Source organism: Hippoglossus hippoglossus, chromosome 7 (assembly GCF_009819705.1).
Source record: "Hippoglossus hippoglossus isolate fHipHip1 chromosome 7, fHipHip1.pri, whole genome shotgun sequence".
Classification (NCBI taxonomy): Eukaryota; Metazoa; Chordata; class Actinopteri; order Pleuronectiformes; family Pleuronectidae; genus Hippoglossus; species Hippoglossus hippoglossus.
This window is the reverse complement of record NC_047157.1, coordinates 10,289,754-10,304,181: the sequence shown is the minus strand read 5'-3', so window position 1 is coordinate 10,304,181 and position 14,428 is coordinate 10,289,754. Positions and strand designations below refer to the sequence as shown.

The 14,428-nt window shown below is 42.1% G+C and overlaps 1 protein-coding gene and 1 long non-coding RNA gene across 2 annotated transcripts; one reads left to right on the top strand and one right to left on the bottom strand.

Moving 5' to 3' along the window:
• The first annotated feature begins 763 nt into the window (after window positions 1-763).
• On the top strand, window positions 764-13,097 carry LOC117764196. Its single transcript, XR_004614342.1, has 3 exons — window positions 764-774; window positions 4,929-4,934; window positions 12,963-13,097. It is a non-coding gene; the product is annotated as an uncharacterized LOC117764196 (long non-coding RNA).
• On the bottom strand, window positions 3,561-12,968 carry zgc:136971 (S9 family peptidase). The gene is made up of 21 exons (XM_034589766.1): window positions 12,423-12,968; window positions 10,916-11,051; window positions 10,509-10,584; window positions 10,349-10,424; window positions 10,129-10,241; window positions 9,887-10,021; window positions 9,645-9,736; window positions 9,408-9,445; window positions 9,185-9,306; window positions 9,022-9,082; window positions 8,204-8,298; window positions 7,815-7,866; window positions 6,967-7,070; window positions 6,471-6,603; window positions 6,303-6,386; window positions 6,107-6,187; window positions 5,360-5,448; window positions 4,952-5,145; window positions 4,767-4,869; window positions 4,038-4,144; window positions 3,561-3,879 (listed from the first exon to the last, which is right to left on the bottom strand). The coding sequence occupies exons 1-21, from the start codon at window positions 12,538-12,540 to the stop codon at window positions 3,780-3,782; spliced, it is 2,109 nt and encodes a 702-aa protein (XP_034445657.1). The 5' UTR covers window positions 12,541-12,968; the 3' UTR covers window positions 3,561-3,779.
• Window positions 13,098-14,428: the final 1,331 nt, after the last annotated feature.

The following is a 14,428-nucleotide window of genomic DNA, read 5'->3' as shown; positions in this document are numbered from 1 at the left end:
TGAAATATTAATTTTGTTCTTCAAACTTTGCTTTCGTCAAAGAATGCTCCATTTGCAGCAATTACAGCATTGCAGACCTTTGGCATTCTAGCTGTTAATTTGTTGAGGTAATCTGTAGAAATGTCACCCCACGCTTCCTGAAGCACCTCCCACAAGTTGGATTGGCTTGATGGGCACTTCTTGCGTACCATACGGTCAAGCTGCTCCCACAACAGCTCAATGGGGTTGAGATCTGGTGACTGCGCTGGCCACTCCATTACAGACAGCATACCAGCTGCCTGCTTCTTCCCTAAATAGTTCTTGCATAATTTGGAGGTGTGCTTTGGGTCATTGTCCTGTTGTAGGAGGAAATTGGCTCCAATCAAGCGCTGTCCACAGGGTATGGCATGGCGTTGCAAAATGGAGTGATAGCCTTCCTTATTTAAAATCCCTTTTACCTTGTACAAATCTCCCACTTTACCAGCACCAAAGCAGCCCCAGACCATCACATTACCTCCACCATGCTTGACAGATGGCGTCAGGCACTCTTCCAGCATCTTTTCACCTGTTCTGCGTCTCACAAATGTTCTTCTGTGTGATCCAAACACCTCAAACGTTGATTCGTCTGTCCATAACACTTTTTTCCAATCTTCCTCTGTCCAATGTCTGTGTTCTTTTGCCCATAGCAATCTTTTCTTTTTATTGGCCAGTCTCAGATATGGCTTTTTCTTTGCCACTCTGCCTAGAAGGCCAGCATCCCAGAGTCGCCTCTTCACTGTAGACGTTGACACTGGCGTTTTGCGGGTACCATTTAAAGAAGCTGCCAGTTGAGGACCTGTGAGGCGTTTATTTCTCAAACTAGAGACTCTAATATACTTGTCTTCTTGCTGAGTTGTGCACCGGGGCCTCCCACTTCTCTTTCTACTCTGGTTAGAGCCCGTTTGTGCTGTTCTCTGAAGGGAGTAGTACACACCGTTGTAGGAAATTTTCAGTTTCTTCGCAATTTCTCGCATGGAACAGCCTTCATTTCTAAGAACAAGAATAGACTGGCGAGTTTCACATGAAAGTTCTCTTTTTCTGGCCATTTTGAGAGTATAATCGAACCCACAAATGTGATGCTCCAGATACTCAACTAGCTCAAAGGAAGGCCAGTTTTATAGCTTCTCTCACCAGCAAAACAGTTTTCAGCTGTGCTAACATCATTGCACAAGGGTTTTCAAGGGTTTTCTAATCATCCATTAGTCTTCTAAGGCGATTAGCAAACACAATGTACCATTAGAACACTGGAGTGATAGTTGCTGGAAATGGGCCTCTATACACCTATGTAGATATTTCATTAAAAATCAGACGTTTCCACCTAGAATAGTCATTTACCACATTAACAATGTATAGAGTGTATTTCTGATTAATTTAATGTTATCTTCATTGAAAAAAACTGTGCTTTTCTTTGAAAAATAAGGAAATTTCTAAGTGACCCCAAACTTTTGAACGGTAGTGTATATATTATATATATTTTATATATATATACAGTCTATGGTCTTCATCTGTGATTAAAGTATGACTTTGAAGTTGATCAAAGGAACCCTCCTTTGATCAACTTCAAAGTCATACTAGTGTTGTAGAATGAAACAGATCATAGCAAATTAGCTCACCTATTTAAGAGAAACATTTGTCAGTGGAACCAGACACGACGACCGTGAGCCAACGTCAGACACACGAGAAACTTCTCTCCAGTGACTTTCGACCATCACAAGACAAGAGAATACTCTACAAAAACTTTTGTACACAGCTACAGAAGAAAGTACTCTACAGAAACCTTCTTGCTACACTGCAGCACCTGTTAATCGACATGGAGAGGATCAAAAGCTCAGGAGATGAGCAACACAAGTGCAGCATGAAGAAAAGGCTCCGCCGAGCCCTCCAGGACTCGCAGAGGGAGAACCAGGAGCTGGCGGCTGAAAACGCCCGTCTGAAGGAGCTTGAGGCTGAAAGCGCCCGTCTGGAGGAGCTAGAGGCTGAAAACGCCTGGCTGAAGGAGCTGGAGGTACTAAACGGCCGACTGGAGGCTGAAAATGGCTTGCTGAAGGCTGAAAATGCCCGGGTGAAAGACCTGGAGGCTGAAAACCAACAGCTGGAGAAGCTGAGGGCTGAAAACGCTGCTCTCAAAAAGCAGATCACCATGGAAAATATTTCCTGGGGAGAAGAGAGGAAGAAGATGGTCGAGAAGTTAGATGAAAGGAGGTCCACCGAGCACGAGGAGTCCCTAGAAAAGGAAATCAAGCTGGAGGACGCCATAAAACTCCCAATCCAGGAGAACATTGTGCTTCAGGTACGTTACACCAACTCATTCTGATTGAATAATATTGGATTGTTGATTTGTTTCTGATTCAGACTTTGAAAAAGAAAAGAGTGAAACTTATGTTGTCTCTGTGTTTTCAGGAACAGGCCTTGAAGACTGACAGCTACAAGGAGAGGGTCAAGAAGGAGAAAGAGGAGAAGAAAGAAAGGAAGAAGAGCGAGAAGGAGGAGAAGATGGAGAAGAAAGAAAGGAAGAAGGAGGAGAAGATGAAAAAGAAAGAAAGGAAGAAGAGAGAGAAGGAGGAGAATGAGGGGACGACGAGGAGGAGGTTCCCCTGTTTTCTCTTCAACTTCAAACCGTCCTAATCTCCTCTCCCATCCTTTCTCTCCCTCTGCCCTGTCAATCATCCCCTCATCCCAGCTCCCCCCACTCCCTTACACCTTAACCCCCTACCCTCCTTACCCTCTTCCCTCCCCTCCCCTCCTCACCCTCCATCTACCTGTATGTGTTAGAAAATGAAAAAGAATGACATATACAGTAAATAACAGTGACTTTTCCTCTGTCTAGTGATTCCAGAAAGCTCTGTCAGTATGTGACTTGTATATCTCAAGAACTGTTCTTCTTATCAGCTACACACGTTTATTCAAAGGCCGATTGAAGAGCAGTTTTTGTGACTGTTGTGATTTCTTTTTTAATAAACTTTGAATAAACAGACAACCAGCGCTGTGGCTGATGTTTGGTCCACAATCAAAATTATGAAAACCAAACATTTATATGTAAAAAAAACTAAATATCTATTTATATTTTATTCCTTTGTATTTTAGCTGGAAAACACACATTCTCCACAGCACTATCCTTTTATTAGATTTAATTATATTATTTTGAAAGACACTGACAGACTATGTATCTACTTAGCTAAGGTATGTTTACTTAGTTTTTCTGCATCAAAATATACAGAGGCTGTACATCACGTAATAACTCCGCTGCAGAGATCACATGGTTTTGTTGACACCCCATCGACACCGGTGTCGGCTATCCTCACAACAAACTCTCTTTACGTCTTCATCCCACAAGTAGAGACTGCCATCTACTGGACAATGTGCAAGTTACATTTACTGTATATGATGAGCCATGTTTATCAGGTTCAATCATATTTGTAGAAAAAGAAGAAACCACAAGCCACAAAACACATTAGGTTTAGCAGCGTTCAAGTCATTTGTTGATTTATTTGTTTGTTTATTCATTGTTAAAATAAATAAATAAATAATAAAACAAATTTTGAGACATTTTTGACGCTTTTTATAGATGTAGCAATACAGGTTTGTAAGATTTTCTTTATTTCATGCCATGTTTTTACAAAATTAGGTAGATGTTTTTTTGTTAAAAAGGCAGAAAGATTGAATACTGCTGTGATAGTAATCTACTGTAAACTTCATGTTCAGCAGCATTGTGTGTGTGTGTGTGTGTGTGTGTGTGTGTGTGTGTGTGTGTGTGTGTGTTTTCAGAGGTGCTGGTACAACCACAGCACCGTGTTGAGGAAGCAGTTGGCCTGTGTGTCCACTCTGGACAGTGAATGTCCCTCTTCTGCAAACCACAACAGCCTAGACAGACGAACAGAACAGTACACACAGATCAAATCAGACTTCATCACAATTAATAGTCTTAATGCTTTGATAATGTTTTTCTTTGTGAGAGGAATACTGGAGTTTAATTAAATGTTGGTCTCTTGTATGTTTTCTTTATCTGATGAACTTTGTACCTGACGGGTGAAGATCTGCTCTTCAGTGCTTTATAGAGCTCCAGACCTTGATGAGGGGACACTCGCCTGTCTCTGCCTCCCAGCATCAGCAGCACTGGAGCCTTGATCTACACACATACACAAACACACAGATTATGTAGTGTACAAAGGCACAGTTACACATACAAGTACAGTTTCTTTGTGAAACTGATTTCTGATCAGGCACTACACTGATCGACATTGTCAATTATGTTGCGCTTTTCTGAGTGATTATTCTTGGGGGCCGGATTAAAACGTCTTGCAGAGAGAAGCTGATCCTCTGATTTCCCTGTTTCCCACAGCCGTTTTCAGACAAACTCTGGAAAAGAGACTTTGTATTCTTTTTGTTGTTTTCAGTTTCGCATCAGTCACGTGTTAGAAACGTAATCAACTTGCTCGCTGGCAATTTTCTTGAAATATTATTAGTGGGCCAGTAAGGGCAAATGTTAGACGCAGTTGCTCTGGAAAAGGTCCAGAGCTACTGAGGCTAACATTTGCGTTCTCACATTTTGCCCCTCTAGAAACTTTCAGGATAATAACCAGAGCTCTGTGCATATCTGCAGCTTTTAAGATCAACTTTTAAAGATTCATAGTCTTGTTAATTAAAGAGAAAATAAAATTCAGAATAGAAATAACTTCTGGCTTGAGAACATGTTAGTCATTTGTACATTATGACTAAAAGGCTGTATTTTAAGTGTGCACGAGTCTGACCTGAGCAGCATGTGTGATGGGTGACTTCTCTAACATGAGAGCCAGGGCCTCAGCAGTGGGGATCTGGTCATACGAGTACTGGATCCCCACACTGGTGTAACGCCTTGAGGCAGGGAGAGAAGAGTCAAAGGAGCTAAAGCTTGTGTCCATCATGTGGATGAGTTGTTTGTATACACGTCTCTCACCAGTCCACTATGTCACTGGTTCCCAATAACGTAGCAGCATTAATGACAGGGTTCCTGGCTGCACACGCTCTGTAGAACTCAGGGTACTGACCAACCAGGTGACAGGATAGGAAACCCCCGTGAGAGCCACCAATCACGGCCAAGCGTTTGGGGTCAAGGGTCAGGTCGCTCTGCAGCGCAGTAAGCACGGCCCTCTGGGAAAAGACAGTTAGTCACACCAAGACAACAAATCATTTACAAGGTGATACCGAGAGGTTTACGGAGGACTGACTAAAAAAATGGGCATCAATTTGTCCTTTTCCTCCCTATTGACCAATTTATGAGATTCTCATGTTTTTCACTTTGGGGTTTTTCAGCACCTGCACATCATCCAGGTCTCTGAATCAAAACAGTGGAAACAGCTTGTACCTGCACGTCTTTTACATCCTGACTTCCAATGTGACCAATCAGGGACAAAATGTTGTCCTGGCCAAATCCTGTGGATCCCCGGTAGTTAACTGGATAGAGAGACACAGAGAGGAAGGGAAGATACTGTTAAACAAAAACTGAATGGTGTTTCAGACAGGAACATCAACATCTTTGTGAATGTGAATTTAAAAGGTTCAGTATTTTCACCTTTTACCAAATGGTTTGTGTTTCTTTAAAAAGGCCAGCTGGATTAAAAAGGGTTTTCATCGACCCTCGCACAAAAAAACATCTTGTCTAACTGTGTGCGAGTGTAAAATTCAAAGAAAATAAATGGAAAAAAATAGAACGACAAATGTTTTTCCTTTTACAAGTATTTAAAAAGAATTTAAGAAATCAAACAGAATTTCTGACTCCCCTTGCGGCTGTAATCTTGCCCATTGTGGGAGTAATAAAGGATAATCTTATCTAATCTTATCATATGTAGAAAAAAAATCTATTTTCAATTAAAATGTATTTATTTATTTATTTCATTTTTTACCCTGAACAGAGTCAGACTAGCAGTTTTCCTTTGTGTTCAGTTTTTATGTGTGAACCAGCTCCTGGCTGTAGCTTGATATTTAACTTTAATCAGTATCACTGTTCTCATCTAACTCACAGTGATAAAGCAAACAGGCCTGTTTCCCAGAATGACTAACTCGTTCTTTAAGTGACCTGCGTGCATACAGCTGAGAGAAACAGGAATCTCACCCATGAGCACAGCAAAGCCAAGTTTAACCAGTCCAGCTGTGGTGCAGTTCCACTCTGCAGGGAACTGGGAGTGAGGGCCACCTGGAGGAGCAAATAGACAAAACTGTTATAGTAGTGTGTTTTACTATGTTTCTTTCCAGTAAGCAGAAATACAGAAACACAACATCCTCACAGTAAAAACCATGTTTGGACAAACCATGGATGAAGACGACCAGAGGTAAACTGGCCTCATTCAGGGGATGAGACGGTTTAACCAGGACAGCACCAAAGTCTAGACCCGCTGAGGTGACAGAGAGAGAGAAAGTAAGAATAGAGCTAAACGTCGGACTGAGTCTTATTATCAAAGAAGTGACTGAGAGCTCACAGTAGTTTGTGTTTTCCTCCTCAGGTGCAGGTGTGACATCAAGAATTGTCCAAGGGAAATCAAAAGTAATGACGGGCGGCTGCAGGGTTCGCCAGGTCACAGCTTCACCTGCTGAGGGAAGGAAACCCACCCTCTGTACACAGACACACACAGACACACACACACACACACACACACACACACACACACACACACACACACACACACACACACACACACACACACACACACACACACACACACACACACACACACACACACACACACACACACACACACACACACACGTTTGATTGTGGTCGAATAAGGGGACTGTTGGGCTTCGGCAGAGGTATACACTCTACTGCGGGCCATTCTATTTTTTTATGTAACCAATTTCTCATTTTATTTCTTGATGTTTTATAAAACAAAGTGGTATATATTATTCAACCATATCAATTGGTGGTGCCTGTGTGTGCGCGCGTGCGTGCATGCGTGCGTGCGTGTGTGGTCTGACCAGAGTGGGTGGTGTATTGGGGCTGGAGCAGCAGATGATCATCATGTCCCTCTGGACTGTCAGCAGCTTCCAGCTGCCATAAACTCTGGAAACATCAGAGAGACCTGCAGAGGACGGAGAGCAAAACAGAGAGACAACAATAAAGTATATGAAGTGATGAAGAACAACAGGAGAGAAAAATGATAAGAGCAGGATCATTTACAGAGATAAAGGTCTCAATAGTGAATAATGAAGTGTTTAAATAATATTTAATGTGAAGCACACAAATATCCAAATCACAGATGTAGATGAAGAGCAATTTCTATTGAAATTAAATTTTTTTATTTGAATGGTTGAATGGTCTCAAGCTCAAGTAAAATATGTTTCAGAATACACAAATCTTAACCACTAGCAACATCTCAGTGCACATTTCAGCAACCTTTTCTTTTATTTTGAAATTTTCCAACAGGATGCTGATGGCGACCTTAAGCCTGTTGGTCTCGTCATACCTTTCAGTTCACTCTTGTGTTCCTGATGACGAGGGAGAAGAGGAGGAGGAGGAGGAAGAGGAGGGAGGGGAGGAAGAGGAGGAGAAGGAGGCGGAGGAAGGTCAGTGTCAGAGGGAGGGTGAGGAACTGGACCAAAAGGAAAAGAGGGAGTTGAAAAAAGAGGGGAAAGAGGAACAGCAGGAGGAGGAGGAGGAGTAGTAAGAGCAGGAGATGGGGGTGGATTGGGAGACCAACAAGGGGAGGGAGGAGGGGGAAGGAGAGGAGAGGGGGGAGGAGGAGGGGAAAGAAGAGATGGAAATGTGGACAGAGAAGAGAGACGAGGAGGAGGTGGAGGAGGTGTAGGAGAGGATGGACTCTTACTATCAGAGAGGGAGGAGACTTTTCTCGTTCTTCTGTCGACCATGAAGAGATCCTGAGAGAGACGAGGAGCGAGTGAACGAGTGTGTGTGCGTCGACATGATAATTCCACAATAAGAACAAATACACAAAGATGATGAGATATTTTAAGAAATACACTGATTTGCTCTCTGGTTGGATGAGAGGACGGATATCACTCTCACATCTATGTATTGATTATGAAGCTTCAGCCAGCGGGTGATTAGCTTAGCTTAGCATAAAGCCTGGAATACAAAGGGAACAGCAAGCCTGGCTTTGTTCAGTGTTGAACCAATGTTATGAGCAAATTTCCTCCAAGTTCTAAAAGAGCATATTTCCTAAAAAGTCAAACTAATCCTTTAAAACATTGTTACCTTCCAGTTCCTGCAGGCGCTGCTGAACACCACTCGCTGACTGTCTGCAGACCAGCAGCAGGACGCCAGAGACTCATATACTCCTGCAAACTCGCCTGAAACACACACGGACAAGGAGAGAAATATTCACCTGTGAGTTTAGATCATTTGAATTTCAGCTCTGGTCTTCCAACAGGCTCTATCATTCTCTCCATCACTGAGCAGCTCTCTTCCGCGAACTTCAGCTCATTCAAGGAATACCAGCATTATAAATAATGGTAGAGTCCAATGAACTTCTCTGAGTAAATTATTATCTATTCTATCTATTGTGCAAACATATCAACAAAGTCAAAACCAAAACTGTCATGGTGGTGCTCGATGTAAGATCAAGGGATCAGTAACATCAGTAAGATACATCCTCTGGGAAACATGAACATGTGTTCAAATATAGAGTCTGACTGAATAATCAGTTTGCTGAAACGATTTGTCAGTATGAGCTTTCACAGACATTTGAATATCAGTGTTCAATATGAACACACAAATGAAAACTTGTATTTTACACAATAGACTATGCAGAAAAGATGTTCAGTTGTGTTTACATATTTTTAAAATGTTTATTTTCTATAATTTCATTTTGATTTATTTTCAAGTTCTACAATAAAGTTTACAGTGAAGTTTACACAATGAATGGAAGTCAAAATATCAAGCCTCTATTCTTTGTCATAAGGGTTTGATAATAACGTATAAACTGCTCCATCTGCAGAATTGACTCATGGAGCAACACTGTTATTAGACTCAGCCATGAGCCACAACACTGGATATTTGTACATGTGACCTACCGGTCTGTGGTCTGTGGACAACATCCAACAGTGTGGATGTCTTCCTGCTCTTCAGGTCCAGCTGTGAAGGATTAACAGTCACTGTTTAACTGTTGTTACAAGAAACACACACACACATGCATGCACACGCACTCTCACACCCACTCACTCACACACACAGTACCTGTTGCAGACTGTGGCACTGGTTGTGAGGACCAAACACTCGTCCCTGCAGGTAGATCAGCGTGGACCCGTCTGGGCTCAGCCTCGGACAGGACACTGACAGGTTGTCCCCTGACAGACACTCTGGAGTGGAGGGATGAGGACGTACAGGGAACCGATTAACTGAGGTTTCATTAGTGAGTTCATTCATTCATCAACAAAAGGGACAAAGGCAACATCCTCACCACAGTGTCCATCCAGGTCTAACTTGAATAACGCAGACCTGAAACACAGTTTAAAAAGAAGCAGACATACAGTGAAGAAGAGGTAAATAGTTACATTTGGTAGTTAGAGGCCTGCTAGACCCAAAAACTGGGTCAAGCAGTTGCTTGCTTGAAAAGTTTGTTCCTCTTCAGTTATGATTAAGAATGATGTACATATAATAATAATAACAACAACAATAATAATAATAATAAATTCACCTGCGGTTGGAACAGAACTTCAGGCCGAGTCTGAAGGGTTCGTGGTACCAACCGACAAAAACCACAGACTGACTCCCGGGAGCCCACAGAGCCTGGGGAGAGAGAGAGGGAGAGAGGGAGAGAGAGAGAGAGAGAGAGAGAGAGAGAGAGAGAGAGAGAGAGAGAGAGAGATTAATTACAGTCCAAATGAATCCTCTCTGGGTCAGAAGATGAGGAAGTGTAAATCTCTTCGCCCTCCTCACCTGTCCAGGAGAGACATCCGGCGGTACGCCCTGCAGCACAGTGACGGTGCCGCTCTGCAAGTTCACCACACAAATCACTGGGCTGCTCTTGTTGGTCAGAGCCTCGCCCCAGTCCTCACAGTACACACTCCTGTCCTGTGTAACAGATAACAGACATGAGATGAATGTGAGACATGTCAACAAACATGTATTCTACAAAACGTTCAATGCTTCTGTCGTGTATATGTGTGTGTGTGAGATACCTTCCCACATGCAGATTCCCCATCACATGTTTCTGATGATGTGTTCTTGCTCCTCTCAGCGACATACAGCAGATGGTTCTCACACTCCGACCATGACATACACCCAAACTGAGCTGGAAACACACACACACACACATTGACATGAATATTTGTGTAATCATATACATGAACACTAACAAATAAGGGCACAAAACAAATCATTTACAAAAACACGTCTCACCATCGTCATATATTCGGCCATGTTTGTTGAGGGCAGTCAGGTTGAGGCATTTCCTGAGGCCGTTGGAGTCCCAGATCTAACAGTAACAACAAAACAGCAGTCTGTCCACATGTTCACACACACCACTCTCACAGGGCGTGTTCCCATCCACTCTTCTCACCTCAAGGAGCTGGTGACCACTGGTCTCTCTGACAACCGCCCTCAGGTCTTGAATGGGAGAGCGTCCACTCAGTAACCTGAAGGACAGGAGAGAGGTAAAAACTCTGTTTAGTTCAAACTATTCAGATCAGTTTGGCTTCAGTGAAAGCACAACACCAGGCTGAAAAGTGGTATTTTACTGCCCCCTCTGGTTAAAAGTTTAATCTCTGTCCACACCCAACATCACTGATATCTGATATCTAAGTGTAGCCTGGAGTGTGCTCTGTTCACTGCACATCACTGCACAGAGGGGACAAGTAAAAAGATTTTCAGCTCAGATTCCAAAAGCGCCAATAGATTCTTTTGCCAATTACATATTTCTAACACTTGAAATTGGTCCTGCGTTTTTTAAGTTAGGACAGAACTCACTCTCCAGACACTGGTGCACAGGACCCAGGAGGGAGGACAGCCCTGATGCTCTTCTGATCGTTGACGTCTGCGATCACTGTCCACTGCTGAGAGTAGCGAAGTCTGGAGCATCGGACCAGGTCGCTCTGACTCCACTCTGAATGCAGACACAGGGATTAGTTACACAATAAATCTTCTGCATTGAAGTTATTACTACAAATAATTAACTTTTACCACTTTTATCTTTAATATGACTTGTCATTCATTGCTTTAGCTTAAAATTATCCGCTCTTAGACGTCACTTTACGGCAACTCTGTTGATATTAAAGAAACACTGTGTCAATTTTAGAGCAACAGCACCCTCTGCAGTCACATGTGGTAATTAATTATGTTGGGCTCCATGTTGATCACATTGGTGTCTATCAGGTGAACCTGCAGAGACAGAGTAGAACCCATAATACTTCCACACGCAGCCTCTCAGATGCTTTGGTGTCGTGATTGTCTACTCAGGGCGGCTTTACTTGCCAGTGTCTTCCATGTTTGTAGCAAAACAACAAAAACATGACTGGTTTACTTTAATGATAGTGAGCTCCCTCTGCTGGATCACAAGGCAAACTACATCCGACGTCTGTTGTGCTTCTAGACTGTATATTCAGGTCATTACAGTTCAAATGTTAACTTCTCCACTCATGTGCGAATTAATGTTTGAATTTAAAATTAAAGTGACAGCCCTGGTGAACCATCAAACTATTTTTGAAGCTACTATTTTTAGGTAAAAACGTTGCATAGTGTTGCTTTAACCAATCCTTTGAAAATTGTTTAATTTGATGTAATTATGTAAAAAAAAAAAAGCCCAGTATTTCATTATTACACTGTTCTCAAAATTGTTTCATATATATTTTTTCTTCAGCCTCAAAAGCCCCAGTTTTTTTTACAATGTGCCTCATATAATCTGCTGAAAAAGTTGAAGCTGAATCCCACCAGGTCCATTTAAACTTTATACTTCAATCAGTGGTAACTGGTGTAATGAACAGGACATGAGTGCGCCCCCCCCCCCCTCTCGTCTGACCTCACAATCCAAAGCAGTAAACAGTGTGGATGGTATCCCAGCAGGGGAGCAGATGGCCTTGCTGTGTAAACCTTGTTAAACCTTTAGGACATGATCAGTGGTGTCAGTAGCAGAGCGCCTCTGAGCAGCAGGTTTCCATGGCGCCCAGAGACATGCTGGAGGTCAGAGTCACTCTCAGACCGCCTCATTAAACTCTCATTGGGCGAGGGTCTCTTTAACTTCCTGTGAGATCCACCTGCTGACTCTGGAGGAGGAGGACCAGGAGTCCAGAGCTCAGTGAGGCTCAGTTCAGCTCTGTGGTTCTGAGCAGGGTATCTGAACTACTACTGGAACAAACATGACATTTACGTCACTCTATATCCCCCAGTGTGTGACATGATGGCTCTCTTACTTTTCACGAGTTTTAAAGTCTTAAAGTCTTAATGTGTGTGTGTGTGTGTGTGTGTGTGAGCAGCTCACCAGCAGTCACGGCGTAGACCCGGAGCTCCGGGAGCTGCTCCTCTCTCACATGGGCAGAAAGAGGCGCAGGGAGGCCGCTGACCTCTGTGTACACCCCGCTGACTTCACGGGCCTCCATTCCTGTCTGCACGCACACGCACGAACCTCCAGTACTGGAACTGCAGCACACACACACTCAAAAACACTCACTCACACACACACACGCGCTGTCAGTGCACGTGAACACACTAACTCACTACCGGGAGCAGCAGCAGAGACGGTTGCATCACGTGACTATGTGGGTTCCCAGCAGCAGGTCACTTCATGGACTCAGCTCCGTCGCCTCCATTAGTCTGGACTGAACAGTTCACCTCAGTGTTTCTGCTGAAGCAGCCTCCATGTTGACTTCATGAACGGACCATACCACTGTGCTGCAGGCTGCAGGGGCGCACTGCACCACAGTGACCTCAGGGGGGCAGCAGAGAGTCACTCAGGCGCTTATCTTAGATTTGTTTACATTTTCAACTGGATAATATTTCTAATATTGACACTAATTATGAGGCTTATTTTCAAATACATGTTTTCTTCTGTGGGCTTAAGATAAGACAGGATAAAACTGTATTGATCCACACACAGGGGAAAATCTGTTATTTCAGCAGCAGGCAAGTCAGAATGAGATAGACACAGAATAAAAACATAAAATAAAAATAAAAGGATTAAATTAAAAAATGCAGAATATGTACATAATATACATATTTCACTGTAGAAGTGGTTTGTATAAAAAAGTTAGTGAGCAAAGTGCAGAGGTATAGGATGATTGCACGAGCATGTAAAAAACTGTTTGTACATAAGAATAAGGAGATATTGGGAATGTATATGTATTTTATACAGTATATAAATGTAGTAAACTAAGAACTGAATATTTTATATAGTACAATTGTAGAAAGTTGTATATACTTTATAGGTTTAAATTCAAAATAGTATGCAATATAGTATGCATATAGAAAGGTATGCAGGTATAAATTTAATTATAAATAGTCGTGAAATCAAAATAAGACGTATAATACGGGTAATGTGCAGAGGACACTAATATGCAAAATTACATTTTCAATATAAACTTATTCTCCACATGGGGCAGTCTTAATTATTATACGCATTTCATAATCTAATATAACAAATATTTACAAACACGTATGACAGACAACCATTCAACAACACTGGTGTTTCGACTAAATGACAAAGCTGTTATGTAAACAATGTGTGTGTGTGTGGGGGTGGGGGGGGGGGGATTATTTGCTCCAACATTACATTCACTAGTGTTCAATACAAGCACCAATACCATGAAATACAAATACCAATTGATAATTTTTTGTTTCTGCTGTAACTTGACAAAAGAGCTATTTTTCTAACTACTTTACATATGTTACAAAACAAATCTGATGGACACTGACATGATTAATTGTAGAGGCAAGAGACTAAAACAGTGGTTAAACACAAATGAGTTTCCCTCTAAAACATCACAAAGAAGTGAATAATCTCAGTAAATGGATATATTCAACTAATGTGAGGAAAACGTGTACAGTAATACTTTTGACTTTCCTACCACTGTTAAACAGAAGTAAATCTTTCGGTTTTTAATGTTTTATCATACATTTTAAATCTTTTAAGCAGCAAAATCTCAGTTTATCGTGTGATCTGTCTCAGGCTATAACATGAACCACTTATTCAGGTTATCAGAGTGGTAACATCTGTTTACTTTCTAAAGCAACACCATTAACTTCACAGTGTATAGACATTCATTCCACAAATATATCATTTCCAGGGAACGAAACACAACGAAAACCTCTTGAAAATCACAAAAGACAAAGAAAGTGTTCACATAGTCTTTTATTTTCTATTGATCCATGATCCCTTGAGCCTCAACACCAGAACTACTGATGAGACCGTTTGGAGAGGCTGTAGTACAGGAGTCAAACAGATGAAATATTCAACACGGTACAGAAACATCCAGGCAGCTGTTAGTTGTG